Below are 21,545 nucleotides of genomic sequence, written 5' to 3' on the forward strand. Positions count from 1 at the left end.
TGTTCCATGGACAACCCTTGTGGTGCTATGGGCCTTAATGCTTATATGTTCCTGGTTGCATGCACATAAATGAGCTAAAACTTTGGCCATATATATATATATATATATATATAGAGAGAGAGAGAGAGAGAGAGAGAGAGAGAGAGAGAGATGTAGCGTGTTGCATGGGCATGGCATGACATTGCCAGAGTTGGTCTTTATGTCAGGTTGCACTAGATATGTGCATGGAATCAAAATTACTTCATAAATTTAATAGGCAAATATAGGTATTAAAAAATGAGAATATTAATAATTTAAAGTTCTCAGTAGAGTATTTAATCGCACGAGGGGTGACGTTAATAAACCAGACAGCTTGGTAATTTAGAATTACTAATTTTAGTTCGATCGCACTACGTGTAATAAAATACAAACAATAACGTTTTCCAGTTTCCAATATCCTTAATAGCACAAATCTCAAAGAAGATCATCAATCTCACAGATTTTGATGATAAAAGCGCGTAGTCGTCGCCGACTCTTCGCACCGACGCAAAATGACAAATTTGTCCCTGTCTCCGTCCACTCTTTTGCTTTACACTAGTTCTGCAAATAATAAACAAGTTTTTTTTTTTAATCTCTAATTTTTGTATCTATCCGTCGTATTATAAGAATAAAGAAAGTTACCACCAATACTCATTAATAACATCACTTTTATATCTAAATTATTTAAATTTGAATAATTAGAATATTAATATTAACCAAAAAAAAAAAAAAAAACAAGAAACAACACACTCTGCCATCCCTTGCTCCCCTGTCTTCCAATATGACCAAAATCTCTCATGCTTATAAAAAGAGGCAGGCAAACCTTGAGCTTGTAGTAGTAATAATAACACTACGTACCAACACATTGGAGAATGACTCGTTTGCTTCTCTTTTGCTTTGTCTCACTTCACCTCCTCGTTGGCTATGGGGTGATTGCGAGGCCAATCCTGGAGGAGGTGGAGGAGGGGAAAGAAGCCCACAACGCTGAGGCACTTAATTATCGCCATTCCTCTACTTCGTCTTCAATTGGCAACGAGCAGGTAACTGGCAGCGCTGCGCCAGCGAGTGAGTCTCGTGAGATGGGGCATGATCACGAGCAGCATCGCCGCCGGGGGACGTCCGATAAGTCCATCGCCGGCGCCGAGGTGATGCTCGGCGGGCTCGCCACCGCCGTCTTCGTCGCCATCTTTGCTTATATTCGGGTCACCAGAAAGAGGAGCTCGGATAATAAATCTTAATCATTTCTTCTTTCTTTCTTTCTTTCTTTTTTTTGTATGAATTGTTAATCGGGTGAGCGGAGGAATATGTAAATTGATAGTTATATAGATGGAAACAGGGTAGAATGTTATACTATGTATTGACTTTTGCGTAGTGGTCCTGAGTCGAAGATTGCTTTAATTTTGGTGAATTTTATACTATGTAAATGTGGGGTTCTAAATGCAAATATCTTAAATTTTGTCAAAATTTTTAATTAACACCATATGTTTATGTAATTTTTTTGTTCAAATAATATTAAAAAAATATAGGGTGCTAATTATAAATGTCTTTAATTTTGGAAGACCATTTCAAGCAACACCCTATATTTATGTAAAATTTTTGTTAAAAAAAATATTGCAAAATATAGGTGCTAAATAGATATCTTTTGTTCCGATTATATTTTTATTTAACACCCTATATTTATATGTGAATTTTGGTTTAAATAATATTGAAAAATATATGGTGCTAAATGCAAATATCTTTAGTTTTGGTAAAAATTTTATTTAACACCCTATAGATAAGTGTATTTCATTTTGAACAATATATTAAATATGGGGTTCTAATGCAATCATCTTTAATTTTTGATGAATTTTTTATTTAACGCCCTAAGTTTATGTGTATTTTTGGGTTCAAATAATATTGAAATAAGAATTTCAATTAACACCTATTTTTATGTGAATTTTTGGTTCAAAACATATTGTAAAAGATAGGCTTAATGTAAAATATCTTTAGTTCCGATTATATTTTCATTTAACCCTCTATATTTATGTTAATCTTAGTTCAGATAATTTTGAAAAAATATGGTGCTAAATGCAAATGTCTTTAGTTTTGGTAAAAATTTTATTTAACACTATTAATAAGTGTATTTCATTCTGAACAATATTGCATAAATATGGGGTTCTAAATGAAAATTTCTGTTTTTTTTATGAATTCTTTATTTATCACCCTATATTAATGTATATTTTCGATTCAAGTAATATTAAAAAATATAGGGGCTAAATATAAATGTCTTTAATTTTGGCAGAAGTTTTTTAATTAACACCCTATCTTTATGAGAATTTTGGTTCATTAATATTGCAAAATATAAGGTGCTAAATGTAAATATCTTTACTTTTTGTTGGATTTTTATTTAACACCCTATGTTTATGTGTATTTTTCGTTCAAGTAATATTGAAAAAACATAGGGTGCTAAATATAAATGTCCATAATTTTGGGAGAAATTTTTAATTAACACCCTATTTTTATGATAATTTTGGTTCATTAATATTGCAAAATATAAGGTGCTAAATGTAAATATCTTTAGTTTTTGTTGGATTTTTATTTAACACCCTATGTTTATGTGTATTTTTCTTTCAAGTAATATTAAAAAATATAGGATGCTAAATATAAATGTCCATAATTTTGGGAGAAATTTTTAATTAACACCCTATTTTTATGATAATTTTGGTTCATTAATATTGCAAAATATAAGGTGCTAAATGTAAATGTCTTTACTTTTGTTGGATTTTTATTTAACACCCTATGTTTATGTGTATTTTTCGTTCAAGTAATATTGAAAAATATAGGGTGCTAAATATAAATGTCCATAATTTTGGGAGAATTTTTTAATTAACACCCTATTTTATGATAATTTTGGTTCATTAATATTGCAAAATATAAGGTGCTAAATGTAAATGTCTTTAGTTTTTGTTGGATTTTTATTTAACACCCTATGTTTATGTGTATTTTGATGCTAAATATAAATGTCCATAATTTTGGGAGAAATTTTTAATTAACACCCTATTTTTATGATAATTTTGTTCATTAATATTGCAAAATATAAGGTGCTAAATGTAAATATCTTTACTTTTTGTTGGATTTTTATTTAACACCCTATGTTTATGTGTATTTCTCGTTCAAGTAATATTGAAAAATATAGGATGCTAAATATAAATGTCCATAATTTTGGGAGAATTTTTTAATTAACACCCTATTTTTATGATAATTTTGGTTCATTAATATTGCAAAATATAAGGTGCTAAATGTAAATGTCTTTACTTTTGTTGGATTTTTATTTAACACCCTATGTTTATGTGTATTTTTCGTTCAAGTAATATTGAAAAATATAGGGTGCTAAATATAAATGTCCATAATTTTGGGAGAATTTTTTAATTAACACCCTATTTTTATGATAATTTTGGTTCATTAATATTGCAAAATATAAGGTGCTAAATGTAAATATCTTTAGTTTTTGTTGGATTTTTATTTAACACCCTATGTTTATGTGTATTTTGATGCTAAATATAAATGTCCATAATTTTGGGAGAATTTTTTAATTAACACCCTATTTTTATGATAATTTTGGTTCATTAATATTGCAAAATATAAGGTGCTAAATGTAAATATCTTTACTTTTTGTTGGATTTTTATTTAACACCCTATGTTTATGTGTATTTTTCGTTCAAGTAATATTGAAAATTATAGGGTGCTAAATATAAATGTCCATAATTTTGGGAGAATTTTTTAATTAACACCCTATTTTTATGATAATTTTGGTTCATTAATATTGCAAAATATAAGGTGCTAAATGTAAATATCTTTACTTTTTGTTGGATTTTTATTTAACACCCTATATTTATGTGTATTTTTCGTTCAAGTAATATTGAAAAATATAGGGTGCTAAATATAAATGTCCATAATTTTGGGAGAAATTTTTAATTAACACCCTATTTTTATGATAATTTTGTTCATTAATATTGCGAAATATAAGGTGCTAAATGTAAATATCTTTACTTTTTGTTGGATTTTTATTTAACACCTATATTTATGTGTATTTTTCGTTCAAGTAATATTGAAAAATATAGGGTGCTAAATATAAATGTCCATAATTTTGGGAGAAATTTTTAATTAACACCCTATTTTTATGATAATTTTGTTCATTAATATTGCGAAATATAAGGTGCTAAATGTAAATATCTTTAGTTTCTTTCATATTTTCATTCAACCCCCTGAATTTATTTTTATCATAGTTGAGATAATTTTGTAAAACATATGGTGCTAAATGCAAATGTCTTTAGTTTATGATACTTATTCATTTAACACCCTGTAGATAAGTGTAATTCATTTGAACAATACTACGTACATATGGGGTTCTAAATGAAAATTCTTTACTTTTTAACTGATTTTTTATTTAACACCCTATGTTTATGTGTATTTTCGGTTCAAGTAATATTAAAAAATATAGGGTACCCAAATATAAATGTGTTTAATTTTGGGAGAATTTTTTAATTAACACCCTATTTTATGAGATTTTTGGTTCATTAATATTGCAAAATATAAGGTGCTAAATGTAAATATCTTTAATTTCGGTTATATTTTCATTTAACCCCCTGTATTTATAATAATCATTGTTCAGATAATTTTGAAAAACATATGGTGCTAAATGTAAATGTATTTAGTTTCTGATACGTTTTCATTGAACACCCTACCCTATATTATGTTGTATTTCATTTGAACAATATTGCATACATATGGGGCTCTAAATGAAAATATCTTTATTTTTGATGAATTTTTTATTTAACACCCTATGTTTATGTGTATTTGCGGTTCATATAATATTAATAAATATAGGGTGCTAAATATAAATGCCTTCGGGAGTTTTTCAATTAACACCCTATATTTATGACAATTTTGGTTCATTAATATTGCAAAATATAAGGTCCTAAATGTAAATATCTTTAGTTTTGGTTATATTTTCATTTTAACCCCCTATATTTATGTGAATTCTGGTTCACATAAAATAGATGAAGTTTTCATTTAACACCCTATATTTATGTGAATTTCCTCTTTAAAATAATATTATTTAATACAGTGTACTAAATGTAAGTGTCTCAAGTTTGATGAATTTTCATTTAACACCCTATATTTATATGAATTTTTATTTCAAATAATATTGTAGAGTCACACGGTGCTAAAGTTTTTATTAAACACCCTATAGATAATGAAATTTCATATCAAGTCCTATTGCACAGATACGAATGTTCTAAATGCAAAATTTCTTTAATTTTTGTCAAGTTTTCATCTAAATGAACTCCATGTTCAACTAAATGCAAATATATACATACATATACACACATATATATGCTCTCAGATTTTTTAGGATTCACAGGGGGACGGACGAAGGCCAACCTTAGTTGACCGACAATTTAAAAGGCTCTACTTTGTTCCGCAAGCCCTTGAAAAATTTAATCTTAATTAAGTAGTTTTATCCCGTGTAAATAAGATTAAATTAAGATAATCTAATCTTCCAGTGTAAATAAGATTAAATTAAGATAATCTAATCTTATTTACACAGCATTATTCGGCGGAGCTTTTCCAACCACGCATGCATCTCACGTGGGTCCCAACTTTGACGTGAATCACGAGGCCCATATAACATAACGTCAGCGGTCTCCGCCACCTAGCCAAGTTTGGAATATTATAAGGTAAATGGGAAAGTTTTTATAATTAATATTCTTAGATGCAGTAGTGGAAACGTTGATTAAAGATGATAATAATAAATTAGGCATCAAAAAATTAGGTACAACATCCACTTATAAAGTTAGGCATATCATACATACTACATTCCGTTTCTTAAATCTTTTATTATATGACTACTCTCCTGGAGGTCAATGGCTTTGCTAACTTTGGAATAATTTAAAGTAAACTTTGACCTGCAGTACGTATAGAAAACATGCAGAAATAATACAAGATAAATCATAAGACTCTTTCTTAGATTATCTTAATAGGTTTGTGAGCGTCCAGCATATTATAGTAAGCATAATTCGGACAACAATCCAAATCTAAGGCATAGATTGGTATTTACACAAATTAAGAAGAGTATTAGGTGATATTGCTGCCAGTTGCACCTAAACCATAAAAGGAAAAAGAAAATAGCATAGGATATATTGTCAAATGTCAAACTAAACTACTTCCCTCCAAAGGTTTATATAAACCTCTTTCCACTCCTACAAGCTTAACTATAACAAAGAGAGAGAGAGAGGGGAAGTCATGGAGGAGATGATCCAATCTGAAATGAGTTCAAGTTGGGGATGGTGGAACAACATGAGATCTGCTGAAACTTTCGGCGGCCCGGGAATGTCGTCGGAGCCTCCCTCGTGCTCGACGGAGCTCGCCGCCGGCGTTGTGAATGGTTGCCCTAACTGGTCTCTGATAGACTCACCTGGCTCAGTCTTGAACAGCTCTATAGCTCTCCATGACACCCATCAAAGCCAGTTCTCATATCAGATGATAGATTGGAGTGAAAATATCCTGTAAGTCTTATCTTTGAGTTATAGTCTTGATCTATCTTATATTCATTATGCATGCATATGATTCATATTTCTTTTAGCAGGAGTAACAGTGGACGTATTGAAACAAGTTTGCTGCCTACTTTGTTTCAAGAAGACTATCTTGAATCCAATGAGAAGTATATGATTAGCTCACGGAAGCTATTAAATGAAATGAATCAAGAGTTCTCTTATGAACTACCTGTGAAGCAGTCTTTACAATACGATTGCAAGGTTTGTATATATATCAAAACCATAAAGATATCTAGTAATATAAAATATATATATATATATATATATATATATATATATATATATATATATATATATATATATATATGAGTCAACTACACAAAAATCTATGATCTATTGCCATTTTAGAAAGTTTAAAAAAAAGTCAAAATATCATAAAATATAAGCGAGGAATTCTATTATGCTTAAGTTTTTGGGTCTAATTGGGTCTTTAATTTACAAGATTTAATTCTTGTATGTAGTCTATTTCGGGAGGGATTGGAGATTTGTGCTCGAGAATCACGGAGAAAACGGACGGTGATCAGCCGGCATTCAAGAAGCCTAGAATAGCGACGCCATCATCGTTGCCGACTTTTAAGGTAATGGCTGGATTCCTTCGAGGTCTTAAAATTTTAATGGGAGGAAGTAATTATTTTACTCTTTGGACCTTCATTTGTTGAGATATTACTAATTACTTCAGGTGAGGAAAGAGAAGCTGGGGGATAGAATCACTGCACTCCAACAACTCGTCTCGCCTTTTGGAAAGGTAATCGGAAATTTCGATTTCCTTCCTCTTATAATATTTGTTAGGATCTTTTTTCACTTTAGTCCTCATAAAAGTACTAATTTGTGCAGACTGATACAGCTTCAGTTCTCCAAGAAGCTATAGAGTATATTAAATTTCTCCATGACCAAGTGGGTGTAAGTGTCTCCTTCCTCACCATCTACCTCATCAAATTAATCCATAATTAAACAACTTTAATATGAGTGCAGATCCTTAGTGCTCCACATTTAAAGAATGGACATCAACTGCAACATCTAGAGGTAATAATTCTATTTTTTTTTTCTTTTTTGCTTCAGTTGTCTTCATTATTTACTGTTTAGAGAGATCTTGAGCTAATAATATTTGTTGGATTTCTTCTCAGAACTTGGAGAAATCAAAGGAGAGAGAAGGACCAAAGCAAGATCTCGGAAGCAGAGGGCTGTGTCTTGTCCCAATTTCAAGCACATTTGATGTGCCTAATGAAGTGGCAGTTGATTTCTGGACTCCTACCTTTGGATTGGACTTCAGTTAGGAAGAAGAGCGAGTACTGCTCCAACTGAGCACAACAGGGAAATAACCCTCAAATCATAACTAATGAGAATAACTAATCCAGATATAGATTGTATTCTTCAGAGATTGGATGTCATCTTGGAGAGTAAGGAAGTCAATGTTAGTTGCATAATTGAGTGCATAAGGAACTGGATAAAGGTTAAAGGGTTAGTTAAAGATGGTAGGTCTTAATCCTATTTCTGGTTTGTATATTAAGTTGAGGAATGGTATCTCTTTGGAGCCTTTTAATATATTATCAAGGGGCAACTGGATTCAAGTCTGTGGTCTTTAATTTAGTGGATGAGACTTTCTATTTACTTGTGCATATTCTTTGTTCAGTGCTTTCTCTTTCTGAGATGGAGTAGATCCAGAGATTTCCATATGCTTCTGAGAATTTACACCTGGAGGTCATTTTCTCACTCTCGTATTAAGGCCTCATCATAGATTCTCAGAAGGAAGCGACATAGGTTATTCTTAAAATGATCAAATTTTGTGTTATATTTGAACGAACGAACTTGTTAATAGGATAATGATTTTCCATGCAGCGAAGGCCTCCACCATAGCAACACATACAATTGGAACATTAACTTTATAAATTAAGTTCCTCATATTTCAGAAGACTATTTGAGAATCTTGAAAGAAAGAGATCATGCCAAACATCAGAAACTTTATTCATTATAAATCCATAGTAACATCAATACATATTTCAAAACACATAATCTGTAACAATCAATGAGACACTACATATCGTTTCTAAAGATAGGTCAATTTTTGATCGATTCGTATCCAGATGATCAGGATGAACCCTTGAGCTTCTTTGCAATTTCAGCAAAGTACTTCCCCTGGTGGAAGGCTTGCCCCAATTCAAGCTCTGAAGGAAGTCTTGATCCATCACCGGCAAATGTTCCGGCTCCATAAGGGCTGCCACCCTTCACTTGTTCCATTTCAAACATTCCAGCACCGAAGGTGTAGCCTATTGGTACAAAGATCATTCCATGATGGACCAGCTGGGTAATGGCAGTCAAACTGCAAGTGAAGGCAAGCATATTGTTCAAGGACCATCCATTGAAGTTGTGCAAGAATGAGATATGTGATCTCCATGAATATTGTCTTGAAGATTAATTGCAAGAAATATGCCTAAAATTGGATAAATAAACATGAAACTATAGATTTATATAGAGTGAATTGGTTAGTCACTTTTTGCTGAGAAGTTGCTCTCATACTACTCGAGAGGTGAAACAAAGCTGAAAGAACAACAGCCCCCGTACTATGATGATGTGGTTCAACGTCTTCTCCCCTCGTAAAGGCTTCCTTCCTCAGGTAAGCAAACTCCTCTCAAGGGGGAAATGAAGCAGGGGGTAATGCTTCACCAAAAGACAACAAGCAATAGGCAATCAACCCCCACAAGGGGGACGAAGCAGGGCTGGCGTTCCACTTAAAACTATGACTCTATTAAGTTTCACAAGCATAATTAGTTCATTTCTGAGTGACACTTCTCTGAGTCACTCAGACATGAAAATGACATTATGGTCAAAATATATCAGAGCATCATAGTGACTGTTACTTAGTCCTGCTATACTATCAATGTTTAAACATGGTAATATATACGGAATTCTTAATCATCTTCTAGTAAAGCATTACTGTTTCCACTAAAAAAAGTGTATTAGTAGTTTCTTCTAAATTATTGAGGTAAAGAATCTTACGGAGTAGTTTCTTGACCACCGCCTTGGCTTGAAGTGCTGTAGAATATCCCTGCAGGTTTTCCTGCAAGCTGCTGTGTTTTCCAGAGTCCTCCAGTCGAATCAATGAATGCCTTGAATTGTGCTGCCATCATACCAAATCTAGTTGGGAACCCAAATATAATACCGTCAGCCTCAGCAAGCTCATTTGGCGTGATTATTGGCACATCACTCTTTGGAGGTGCTCCAAACTTCTTTAGAACTTCTTCAGGGAGTGTCTCAGGAACCTAATCAATTAAAACTGGATAGTAAGTTGTCCTAAAATGAAAGTTGGAACAAACAGGCAAATAAAACTCTAACATTCTTAATAATGTCACATATCTATTTGGTTGCTCACATCATTTAAGCACAAGTATTATACATATAGTTGAAATAATAAGCCAACTCGGCACAATTGTTTGCCGTCAGCTTAACAGCCAAAAGATTTGTTAGTCAAATTCTTTAATTACTCACATCATTCCATATTTCCATATGCTTCTTTTAGCTTATATGAAGTAAATATATCATTACCTGCCACAACTTAGCTTCAACACCTCCAACAGATGAAGCACCTTTCTTAATTTCTTCAGCTAGCTTCTCGACATGTCCATATGTAGTATAGTACCTGTACAAAATATTATAGGCTTAAGTTGTTATAGATTAGTGGTTTTTATATCTTACATTCTAAAATACACGATCAAGAATATAAAATCAAAAGAAACGAAGAGTTGAGTCATGAAAAAGAACAAGCAATGATCAGATTGAAAAACAATTAATTAAGCATCATATATCAGGGGAAAATTAATACAACAATGATATAGCAATAAAGTGAACAAGATCAAATCGGCAAACCAATGAATGGGTCAAATAGTTTGTTATGACATTTACAAAGACTTGGACAATGAATAATAAAGGTGACCTTATTTGTCTAATTGTCTCTAATAGAAGACTAGGAAAGGAAATTAACCAAAAAATAAAGGTCTACGTATTGATTCCCTAGAGGCGACTGACAAGATCCAAGAGAAATTTATATTGCCACATAAACTTGGTATTGATTTGAGTATATGATAGCATTCTAACTCAGCAAAAAGAATTCAACCAGTCGAAAGAAAATGAGAATAAATAGTTTGTGATCATCTGATGAAGCCTACTATAAGGTCTTCTTAGCATTTTGAAGACATTAAAATTAATAAATTCCAAATCCAAGAAGACAATCATTCCTATTAACAAAAGCGGCTTCTCCGCGCATCCAAAAAATAAGCAATAGATATGAACAAATTAACATAAACTCCAAACCTACTAAAATAAACAATTTCTTCAGAAAGAGTGTAAAAGAAAACTATAGCTTGATCAATTCTAAGAAGATTATACAGCATATTCCAATCAACAGAGCAACAATTTGAGGGGGAAGAAGGAAAACCTCAAATCAACTAAAGACTCTATGCACCATTAAAATGAACCAACAACCAGAGCATAGAGAAAAGATTGCAACTCAAAGCAAGAAATATCCCCCAAAAAATGGGGCCCAAGAACGGAGCAATACTCACACTATATAGACCTTGGTCGCCATTAATGGAGCTTTCGAAATCTCGAAACGAGAGAGTGGGACGAGTAGAAAGGGAGAAGAAAGGAGGGATCTTTTCTTCTTCTTTTTTTCTCTCCTTCTTCTAGTTGCTTTTCTTTCTCACGAGTTTGGTGTACTTATTTATATAAATGGAGAGCCTAACTAATCTGCGAGCTTTCATTAACTAACCCAAAGCCGAGGTCGTGTTAAGAGAACTGCCGACTTCACTTTGATGTCACTCCCGCGGTCATCTTATTTCATTACAATTAATTTAATGACAACGACATGCTTCTAGATTCGTGAATCGTGATGTCACACTTTTTGATGTAGATTTCAAGTGACGGGTAATTCTCACCATCAACTTGCGGTTGGTAGTATGATATTTAGTTTTTAGTCCCTACTTTGTCGAAAGTCCATCCATATTTTGTTAAGGAAAACTTATCTAAAACACCCAATTTTTTTGTTTTATTATTATTATTATTATTTTAATCCTATATTTTATCTAAATTATATTAAAAATGATTTGCCGTAGTTTTGTAGTCAGAAACTATAGATGCAAAAATAAATATACTACATTTAAATAAGTTTTTCTAGATTAAAGTAAAAATAAATAGACAACTAGGTTTCATAATTATGTTTTAGAATTTTAATTTAAAATTTTAAAAGTAACCTAATATTCTCTATTTTGTTATCTTGTAATCCACGATACTTTTAAGGCATTAAAAGCAAGATATTTTTGATTAATTTTTTAATTACAAAACTTCAATAGGAATACCCTACATTTAGTTTTTATTATTATTCACACCTTATTATATAGGTATGTTACTTCCATACTTGCATTTCACTTTTAATGCGTTAAAAAATATTTATTTCGTTTGACAGTTACATAAGATGAGTAAAATTTAACGACAGATATAAAATAATCTTAGTACCCCTAAGTAAAATTTTAAAATTAAGACAAAAGTAGAAAGGGAACCGGCCTTTTGAGTGATGATAAATAACCCAGAATTAAAAGTTCGAATAATGTTTTTATTACTTTTAAAAAATTGCATGGTTGATTTTAAAATCACTTTAGCCTTTAACCGTGATTAGTTTCTCTTTGGGAAAATTAACAGTGATTAATAATTTGTTTTGAGTGATAATTATATTAAAAATCCTTATTTAAAAATTTTGTAATTAGAAAGTGACTTTTCCAACTTCGGACTTTCCAATAAAAATATTGGAGTTGAACCAAATATTTGGTCTTTATACGCTACTCCAGAAGACTGCGGATAACTACGTGACTTCACCGGCTTTGAAGTCCATGCGACCGTGTGTTAGTTTTTCTAATTAAATTATTTCCCATATGAAATAGGAGACTTTATATATATATAAATAGGGAGTTGTCCTTTGTATACATTGTGGCATTTCGTAATGCCAGCGTAGCATGACGAGGAGACCAAACGGGTCGGATTTGGGTTGGTTTTAGAGTAAATGGGATCCACAAGTAGGATGCCCTAAGGTTAAAACATAATACAAACAAATGTATTAAGGTATTACTTACGATAACACTACAAAGGACCAAAAAGCAAACTCTAGGGCCTTATTTGCTTTGAGTTTAGGGACTCCTCTGAATTGGTTCAGGGGCCTCATAAACTAGTTCAATAATTAAACATCTCTAAAAAAGTAAGACTAATTAATGTAGTTCGGGGCTTAGTCTTATACTAAACAAGTCCTAGAGTTTTTCACTATTTTAAGTGTTCTAAATTTTTTTATTATGTATTCATTTCACCTTAAAATTTATATACAAAACTAGGTGAATTAAAAAATCGTCGACTAAAATAATAATTTCAAAATATACTTATGCGGAAGTAAAAACAAAAAGGCTAATAAAATTGCTTAAGTATATATATTGCTCATCTAGTCAGCGATTTATATTTGAAATTTGTTGAACCAAAAAAAAGACTTAATACAAAAGTACTTTTTCTCACACTTACCAATTTTTTTCAATGCTTTCTAAATTATTCTATAAGTCTCTAGTGAGGCAACCGCATTCTACAACCCGGGAGGTTCAAAGGGTCTATGGGGCATTACTTTTTTTGGAGCTCGACCAAGGGGCAAAAAATTAGCCTATGTACCGGATTAGTGATTTATATTTGAAGATCACTGCATCAATCAAAAATTTTCAATTCACATAGTCTTGTATTTAAGTTTTAAAAATATGCTAGACGTGTAAAAAAAAATAATTTGGGAGTGCTAGTTCGGTCAAAAATCCCAAACTCTTGCACATTTTCTGAGAAGTGGTGCAGTGAAAATTCAAACACCAATATACTGGTACAATATGAGCCTGTTTAATTGACCTTAATTCTTTAACACTATTTAATCACATTATTATTAGTACATCTCTTCCCCAGTTCTCACTCTAGTAAGAGAAGACTAGCCAGGATATTAGAAGCTTTGTTCATATTTTTGTCATTTGCTGCAACCTTCTTTTCCAAGAATCTTAACAACTTTGAAGAAATGCATTAAGAGAGAGTCCACTATTTCTCACTTTCTAACTTCTTGGGTCACAAGGGACCAAATTCTTGTTTTTATAAGTTGAGTAATCAGCATTCCAATCCTACTTTAAGGGGGTGTTAAAAAATGCAGAGCATAATAATAGCAGGATTTATGCTTAATCTTGTGCATATTTATATATGCTCAACAGTTCAAGTTATCAAACAAAATCTTAAAAGTCAAAGTTAATGGACTTTTATTTGCCATGACTTGATATTTCAGAGTGCAATAGATGAATTTCCACTGAGCATGACATTTTGTTGGTTTGTGAAAATTTCAACTGATTTTAAGACATGATGTGGTAGATTCTTCTTTACTTGTTCTTTTCGTAATGACAGAGTAAACAAAGTTCTACCTACTGTTTTTCTCTTTCAGATATGTTATTTGTTTGATATCCATTTGATACTCATTTTTGTTCCAAACTCTTCCTATGTAATTAGTTGATTTAAAGATATTATCTTTTTCTTTATTGTTAAATTTTGTTCGATAAATTCGAATCCAGCTATAATAATTTAGGATGAACACCCCTTCAGGTGTTATAATGGAAGCCTGCAACAAGAAATCCATATATGTTCCCTTACTGTAAGAACCTGTGAGAACAACCTAAACTCTACAAAATTTCAATTGAATTTACGAAACACCAATGCATTTAGTTTTGAAGTTTCAAGTTCATGTCTTCAACTCTTCATAAAGAGCCCTTCTTAAAAGCAAACAACATGAATTTTTTTTTTTTTTTCATTTTGTCTAAAATGAAATCAGTATAGAAAACTTTAAGGGGATTGTCTTCCTCCTTGTGTCTAAAATGGTCTTCTGGAGCAATAAATCAGTATAGAAACAAAGTCTGTAAGTCAAAGTAGAGACTCTTATCTAAACATAATCCATTGTAAGCCAACAATAGTCCATTGTTTAGTTAGCAATACAGAGAGTAGTTATATAGTTAGATAAATCGTAATGTCGAGCTTTTAGAGTCCATCTATCATCGTAAATGTAATGTTATTAGTACAAATTTTATCAAAATTTGGGAGTTGTTGATACATTGCGATTTCGCTTTCCAACATGAAAATGATAGATGGCATGGTTGGTCGATCATTTGCATGATCCTGCACGCATATTATTCCAACATATATGCATCTCAAAGCTTCTCTTCATTCCATAGCGTCTGCAATTGATTGATCTATGAACTCATTTGCCTTCTCTTCATTCCGTAGCTTCCATGCCTGAATCATGTAAACTCTCCATCAGTTGGAAATTAACTTTTAATTTGCAACAAAGTCTATATATGTCTAGAAAGAAACACAAATATCTTCTGCTTACATAATATAGAGGATTCAAGAAATCGATGTTTTGGTAGATGAGACTGTTCCTAAGACCAATCACAATCTCCAAGAGTAAGCTATAGACATCAGGCTTTACAGAAATGAGACTCTCCATTGCAAATTCAGGTGACATATATACAAAGAAATGCATTAGGTAATTACTAAAGATAATAGTACAATATACCGAAGAAATAGTGGTTATTAAGCTATACATCGGTAGCATTTACAAAGACACTGGAAAGGACTCAAAGCGAAGAAAAACAATGACCTATTTGTTACTTTCTTTTGCAATCTTTTGAGAGAAGTGGCGTTTTGGAATTCAAATCCGAAAATACTCATACAACATGAATCCCTTCTAACCATGAATACATAGTGAGGCAAAGCCTTTTGCCAATGGCATGCCTATGAACACAACCAATCCAAATACTAAGTTTAATTACTCTACCTAACGACCTTCTACACCAGTAATGGTGAGCTCATTTATACTATACAATTGATGGGTGAGGATGGCCAGCTCAGGATTCAATGGCATCATCCTGTTGCAGACTACTGGCTTCTTGGGTTCTGGCAATGCCGAGTCCTCACTGGCCAACATCAGCATGATTGCAGACATTGCAGGCCTATCATCTGGGCATTCTTGCACGCATAGTAATCCAACTTGGATATATCTCAGGAGTTCAGAGGTAGGACATGGGCCTCCCACTGCTTGATCAATTAATTGTGAGATGTTGCCTTCTTCCCATAACATCCATGCCTGAAATGAAATCATTATGAGATCTTTCATGAGTTTGCAACTTGATTAAGAAAAAAAGAAGGTAAAAGGACATTTTAATCCACTGTGTTCGGCCAAAATTCAAAGTGCCTTCTCGAACTTTTGTTTGTTGCCTATCAAATGTTAGCTTTAGTACAAAACGACCAAACTATCCCTTCCAATTTACAGTAATCAGTTGAAAAGATATGTTTTTTTTAAAAAAAATCTTCTTCCACTCCAGATTTGTCTCAATTTTATAGTTCAAAGATAGCAAACGTGACAAAGGGAGATAAGACGAAGGGGGAAAATGATCAAAACTTGACACACTCGATAGGAAATCACCATCATCTTTATCTTTAGATGGAAAAGCTAAGGGCTGCATATAGGTCAATATTACCAAAAGGTTGTCATAAGTGAAAGTTTAATATTTCGACCAAACTACAATGGAATAAAAATGTAATTTTTTTCCTACAAAAAGATTGTTTGTCATGCCTTGTACTTACATATGCAATGAGGTTTACGAGACCTTGGTTCCTCTTGCCACTTATGATTTCTAGCAGTAGAACTCCAAAGCTATAAACATCAGATTTTACTGACAATCTCCCGTCCATTGCATATTCTGGAGACATATACCCACTGGAAGAAAACCATTACAATGAAATCAAAAAAATAAAAGAAATTCATAGCTAATTACATGCAAAGAGAAGTATAAAATTTTGGCATTTACCGGGTTCCTACTACTGTTGCAGTGTCTATTTCCATTTGATCTCCTCCAAATAGTCTTGCGGTTCCGAAGTCTGATATCTTAGGAATCATCTGTTCATCCAAAAGTATGTTTGCAGCTTTGAGATCCCTATGAATTATATTAACTCTTGAGTCCTCATGGAGGTAGAGTACTCCTCGAGCAACTCCAAGAGTAATTTCAAGTATAACTCTCCAGTTCAATGAAGCACGTCTTCTTTCATCTGTTCAAAGTTCATGTCAGAGTTAGTAAATAAGCTATACTCTTATCAAATCTTTTAGATGATGAACAATTTAAGCCAAGAAGTTCTATACCAAATATGACAAAGTCCAAGCTTTTGTTGCTCATGTACTCATATATCAGCATCCTCTCTTTGCCGTGAATGCAACAACCAAGGAGTCGAACAAGGTTCTTGTGCTGAAGTTTCGCAATCAGCACTACCTCATTCATGAATTCGTTTACACCCTGCGATGAATCTTTGGCGCGCCTCTTGACAGCAATTTCTTGTCCATTTTGTAGTTGGCCCTGTTAGTCACCAATACAAATTTTACTACGTTTCTGTATGATAAATTCTGCATTACGGTTTTTTTTTTCTATCCTAAGTCATTTATATTTCATTAACTTATGTTGCAGAACTATAGATCGATCATATACAGAGGAGAAAATCTCTTCTTGGAAAAATTTATTCAGCAGACCTTCATAGTGATCTTTTTTTATTAATATCAGGATGATAAAGGAAAATAACCTTGTAAACACTGCCAAATCCGCCTTCTCCAATTTTATTTGTTTCTGAGAAGTTGTTTGTGGATAATTTTATGGTTTCCAGATCAAAGACAGGGAGTTCTGAATCCTTCAGACAGCCGCTCTCATCGCAGTAGTAGTAGGTTCTGCCAACTACTGAGCAGTAACAAAGCAGATTATAGAGTTTAAGCATTGCCTTCTACAGTCTCATGATTAGAGAAGGTAATTACTAATTCGGATTAAAACATTCGACATGGACTATTTCCTTCTTTTAACTTTCTGATTCTAATCCATCTATATCGACTTTTTTGAAAATTCAGTAAGAAAGTACAAAATTTGAGCTTTTACTATAGATTTTTATTTTATATCTAATACATATGTGGTCAAAGGATCATTTACCTTGCTCCTTATTTATCCTTGTTTTCTTCCAAACCAGAAAACCCAGTGTCAATAGAAGCATTACCAGCACTGTTGTCATTATTGTGATTAATGCCACATTTCTCTTGCGGCCTTTGCTTGCAGTTGTACCTACATGGATAGATATTCCAACTCATTTAAGAATTACGACAAGAATAAGAACAACAACTGCAGAGCCTTATCTTATAGTTTCTTCTTGTAGGTAATCCTATGCTGATAAGTTGCACAACTCTTTTTAATGATTGAATTTGTTCTACACTTTTACTCCCATTATTTATAAGAAAGTACCTGCCTGGATCACTTGTTAATGAAATGTTGGTCTATCAGTGCTTGGTTATATGCTAATTATTGGCAGATTATTTCAAATGCTGTAAGGTTAAATTTTTTTGATATCAGTCAGAAAGCCTACTAATAATGCCTTTCATCTGTATTACATGGGAGTTCACAATTTTTCTTGGAGGTACAGTGACTGGCAAATTATAACATTGATAGGTCAATGGCAGTTGTAGCCTCTAAATATGATTTCTATAGAAGGTTGGAACGATGTTGTATAAATTTCCTATTGGGAGAATCAGCAAAAGGTTGTCTTTGCTGACTCCTTTCTGATCTAAGGTTAGTACGACACCTTGTTAAGGAAACACAAACATGAAGATTCTAGAACACAGTTTCTTCAAGCTAATTATGACAAGGAACTAGGTCATTTAGTAGTTATTGTCTTAATTATAGAATCACAAAGGACATCTAAAAAACTGACTCGCTGTAGTCCTGGAACATACTGGTGGCATTACAGTATGGATAAGAATGAGATAGATAAAGATAATAGATAATACTTCCATGGCTAGTAGGCATAATATATAACCAGGTCAACTGTCAAGTGGCTTCCTTGAAGAGTTGTTTTCAAGTAGCCTAGAAATCAAGCTTGAAGGAGTTAGAAAAGGTTCCCATTTGCCATATTTAATATCTTTCTGGATCTGACATCGTGATTCAGAAAAAAAAGAAATAGTGTGTAAGTTACAAGAAATCAAAACAAGTTGGATCTCTCTCTTATTCTTTTCTTTCAACAAGAAGATTGATTTATGATCCGCCAAAATATTGAAAAGCAATTGGAATTCAGAATATAGTGCAGAATATGAGTATAAGAAGATATTAACACATAATTATGCTTCAACATACCTAAATCAGACTTTGCAACCTTTAGGTAGAGATCCTGCCCTCCGTCGATAAATCTTATATCAATAAGCTCACCAGTCCAAATGATGCATCCGCTTCCCCCTCCTCGGATATCGGTTGCGGCATAAGCTAAACAGGAACAATTTGATAAGCATCTACTCCTGCACTCATCAAGGCTAATTCCTGCATCTACTGTTGTATTATGAGTGACTGGAAGCTTCACTCCTGTGAGCAAATTGAATCCATCACTAGGAGAACAATCCAAGTTTGTCCTCCTGATGCATCCTCCGGATGTATCCCTCATGTACCATCCACTAGGTGACTTTGGATTGAACCCCATGAGACAACTGCATACAGTTGCATCATTAGCATTGCAGACCCCAAATGGTCCACATTTAGCATAATAATCACATTGATCCTTAGGTCCAGACCAGAAGGAATTCCATGTCTGGTAATTCCGGTCCCAGACTAGGCGTTGCATCACACCGGTTTCATTCAGCACCACCCGAGATAAAGGTGAGCCATCCTTAGCTGTGAAGCCATAGTAGATCTCATCAGAATTGGATACAAAGTTAAAGTTAAACATGTCTTCGAAGGTTGTCATCTCCGGTATGCCACTGAACCGAAGGCCATTCCATGGCCCGGTGCGGTACTTCTTCTCCATGAGGTGCCATAGAAAGAGCTCTGGTGATCCATGTGTGTCCATGTTGTAGTGGTAATCACCACGGGACGGATCTTGGTTACTACTCCATGATGAGAGGGACCACTCTACTCCAGTCCTTAGATCTTTTCCAACCTTCATTTCTGGTAGTAAGGTGTTTGTTGGGTAGTCAAAGCTTTGCCATATAACACTGCTTGATGAATCAGTACTGCTCTGGCCTTTGAGGACAAGGTTACCTGAATCAAGTAGTTGCACCATTGGACTAATAGCGTTCGTTGTGTTAGAGGACCACACAATGCTACTCTTGCCATCTAGTAGGACTAGATTTCCTTTGTCATTGAAGGCTAGTGCACCAGAAGAGTCATTGAGAGGATTATCACGGTTTGCAACCCACACGACGGTGTCCACAGATACTTTGAACCATATGCCAACATAACGCCTTGCAGTCGAGCCGAAGAAGCCTAGTTCAAAGCTTCCACCTTCTGAAACCAATGTCTGGCCATCAGTGATGTTCTGAGTCTGGCTGAAGGAGTCTGATGCAATGGAGATGGTGAAGAGGGCGAGCAAAAGGAGAAAGGAGTATTGACGGCTTGCTAATTTCCTCATATATCCTAAAAGCAAAGATTTGATTTTCAGGATATCACAGAAGGTTTTGACAGGTTCAGGCCAATATGGATATGTTCATGAAGTCTATGCAATGTAGATCTTATGAATTCAGCACACTAGTATTCAATTGCCTATGGAAGTTACTGATGTTGATGTCTGATATTGATTCTTTAATACTATTCAATCATACTATTGGCATACCTCTTCCTCAGTACTTACTTTGGTGAGATTTAAAAAAAAAAAACTAGAAAGGGTATCAGAAAGGATTGTTCATATTTTGTCATTTCTGCAACTGCCTTTTTCGAAGAAAACGAACAACTTTGAAGAAATGTACTTGCATAAAAACGGCATCACAACTCTGGCAATTTGATTAATGAACTAGTTGCAGTGACCTCATTATACAAGATCTAGCGAATTAGTCTCCCACATGCTCGCTTCACTTTCTAACTTCTTGGATCACAAGCGACTGACATTTGTGTTTTATAAGTTAAGTAATCAGCATTCCTGTCCTAGTTCAAGGGGGATGTTGAAAAGAAAGTACAGAGCATAATAATAGCAAGATTGGTGCTTAATCTTGTGCATATTTATATTATTGACAGTTAAGTTATCAAGTCAAGCTTTCTCGTGGATAGGATTTAAATACCAATTCAATTGACTTTCTTGCCACAACTTGACATTTCACAATCAGGCAGTTCTAGGTGCAAGGGGGCTTCCAGTTCTTCTGTGCATGACATTTGTTGAATCTTTCAACCGATCATATCTGTAGAGCTTACCTACTTGTCTTAATTGTAACTTAAATATTGCGTGAGGATATTTTTAGAACATATATGACTGAGCATTTAACTTATTTAAAGATGGTGTGATATAAATATTTCTCCACTTGCTCTTTTCCTAATGATCAAGTCATTCTAAGCATAGACAAAATGAGTTGTTTGACTTGGTAAGATGCTCACTTAGAAACAAAAGTAACGTATAGTTTGCTAATTTTAAGCATCAACAATGGTATAAAATCAGAGTGAATGAGTCGAGAATTGATATTCTAATGGCTAATACACTATTATTTACTTCAGAAGGAGAACCATTCTTAATTTACTAATTCTCTCCTTTGTGTTTCTTTTCAAGATTAGCTATGGCTTTTCACAGTCTCAGATCACATTTTGACTACTCTGGTATGCTATCAAAATATACAATTGCACACTACTTATTAAGGCATCTGATTTGCATTCAAAGTTCAACCTACTGCTTTCCTTTTTGAGATATGCCAGCTTTTTAATCAAAACAATCTAAAGATTACAATTTCAATTGAATTTATGAGGAAACAACAATGCATTCAGTTTTGAAGCCTCAAATTCATCTTGACATTCATAAGAGCTGTTCTCTCTAAGCAAACAAAATCAAGAAAGTTCTTTCCAACTTCCA

The 21,545-nt window shown here is 33.3% G+C and overlaps 3 protein-coding genes across 3 annotated transcripts; 1 reads left to right on the plus strand and 2 right to left on the minus strand.

Moving 5' to 3' along the window:
• Positions 1-6,087: 6,087 nt before the first annotated feature.
• Positions 6,088-8,182, plus strand: LOC140795445 (transcription factor bHLH123-like). Its single transcript, XM_073147998.1, has 7 exons — positions 6,088-6,566; positions 6,647-6,815; positions 7,076-7,192; positions 7,294-7,359; positions 7,449-7,514; positions 7,587-7,637; positions 7,739-8,182. The coding sequence occupies exons 1-7, from the start codon at positions 6,304-6,306 to the stop codon at positions 7,886-7,888; spliced, it is 882 nt and encodes a 293-aa protein (XP_073004099.1). The 5' UTR covers positions 6,088-6,303; the 3' UTR covers positions 7,889-8,182.
• A 373-nt stretch (positions 8,183-8,555) lies between these two features.
• LOC140794586 (probable NAD(P)H dehydrogenase (quinone) FQR1-like 1) lies at positions 8,556-11,365 on the minus strand. Its single transcript, XM_073146671.1, has 4 exons — positions 11,171-11,365; positions 10,155-10,248; positions 9,609-9,871; positions 8,556-8,931 (listed from the first exon to the last, which is right to left on the minus strand). Exons 1-4 carry the CDS (start codon positions 11,191-11,193, stop codon positions 8,700-8,702), a joined length of 612 nt encoding a protein of 203 aa, XP_073002772.1. The 5' UTR covers positions 11,194-11,365; the 3' UTR covers positions 8,556-8,699.
• Positions 11,366-15,199: 3,834 nt separating this feature from the next.
• Positions 15,200-19,862, minus strand: LOC140795286 (receptor-like serine/threonine-protein kinase SD1-8). Its single transcript, XM_073147782.1, has 7 exons — positions 18,863-19,862; positions 17,672-17,800; positions 17,277-17,425; positions 16,846-17,056; positions 16,517-16,754; positions 16,293-16,425; positions 15,200-15,792 (listed from the first exon to the last, which is right to left on the minus strand). The coding sequence occupies exons 1-7, from the start codon at positions 19,776-19,778 to the stop codon at positions 15,484-15,486; spliced, it is 2,085 nt and encodes a 694-aa protein (XP_073003883.1). The 5' UTR covers positions 19,779-19,862; the 3' UTR covers positions 15,200-15,483.
• Positions 19,863-21,545: the final 1,683 nt, after the last annotated feature.

This window comes from Typha latifolia, chromosome 9 (genome assembly GCF_019914945.1).
Source record: "Typha latifolia isolate L0001 chromosome 9, TyphaL0001v2, whole genome shotgun sequence".
NCBI classification, from domain to species: Eukaryota; Viridiplantae; Streptophyta; class Magnoliopsida; order Poales; family Typhaceae; genus Typha; species Typha latifolia.

What these genes read in the sequence shown, in the direction of transcription:
- LOC140795445 (XM_073147998.1), top strand. Translation starts at nt 6,304, where the DNA reads ATGGAGGAGATGATCCAATCTGAAATGAGTTCAAGTTGGGGATGGTGG. An exon ending in CTTTACAATACGATTGCAAG is followed by an intron (nt 6,816 to 7,075) that starts GTTTGTATATAT and finishes TCTTGTATGTAG; the next exon opens with TCTATTTCGGGAGGGATTGG. An exon ending in TCGTCTCGCCTTTTGGAAAG is followed by an intron (nt 7,360 to 7,448) that starts GTAATCGGAAAT and finishes TAATTTGTGCAG; the next exon opens with ACTGATACAGCTTCAGTTCT.
- LOC140794586 (XM_073146671.1), bottom strand. Translation starts at nt 11,193, where the DNA reads ATGGCGACCAAGGTCTATATAGT. An exon ending in GCGACCAAGGTCTATATAGT is followed by an intron (nt 10,249 to 11,170) that starts GTGAGTATTGCT and finishes TATTTTGTACAG; the next exon opens with GTACTATACTACATATGGAC. An exon ending in GGTGGTCAAGAAACTACTCC is followed by an intron (nt 8,932 to 9,608) that starts GTAAGATTCTTT and finishes CTTCACTTGCAG; the next exon opens with TTTGACTGCCATTACCCAGC.
- LOC140795286 (XM_073147782.1), bottom strand. Translation starts at nt 19,778, where the DNA reads ATGGTGCAACTACTTGATTCAGGTAACCTTGTCCTCAAAGGCCAGAGC. An exon ending in AAGGATAAATAAGGAGCAAG is followed by an intron (nt 17,426 to 17,671) that starts GTAAATGATCCT and finishes ACTGCTCAGTAG; the next exon opens with TTGGCAGAACCTACTACTAC. An exon ending in CTTGGACTTTGTCATATTTG is followed by an intron (nt 16,755 to 16,845) that starts GTATAGAACTTC and finishes AACTTTGAACAG; the next exon opens with ATGAAAGAAGACGTGCTTCA.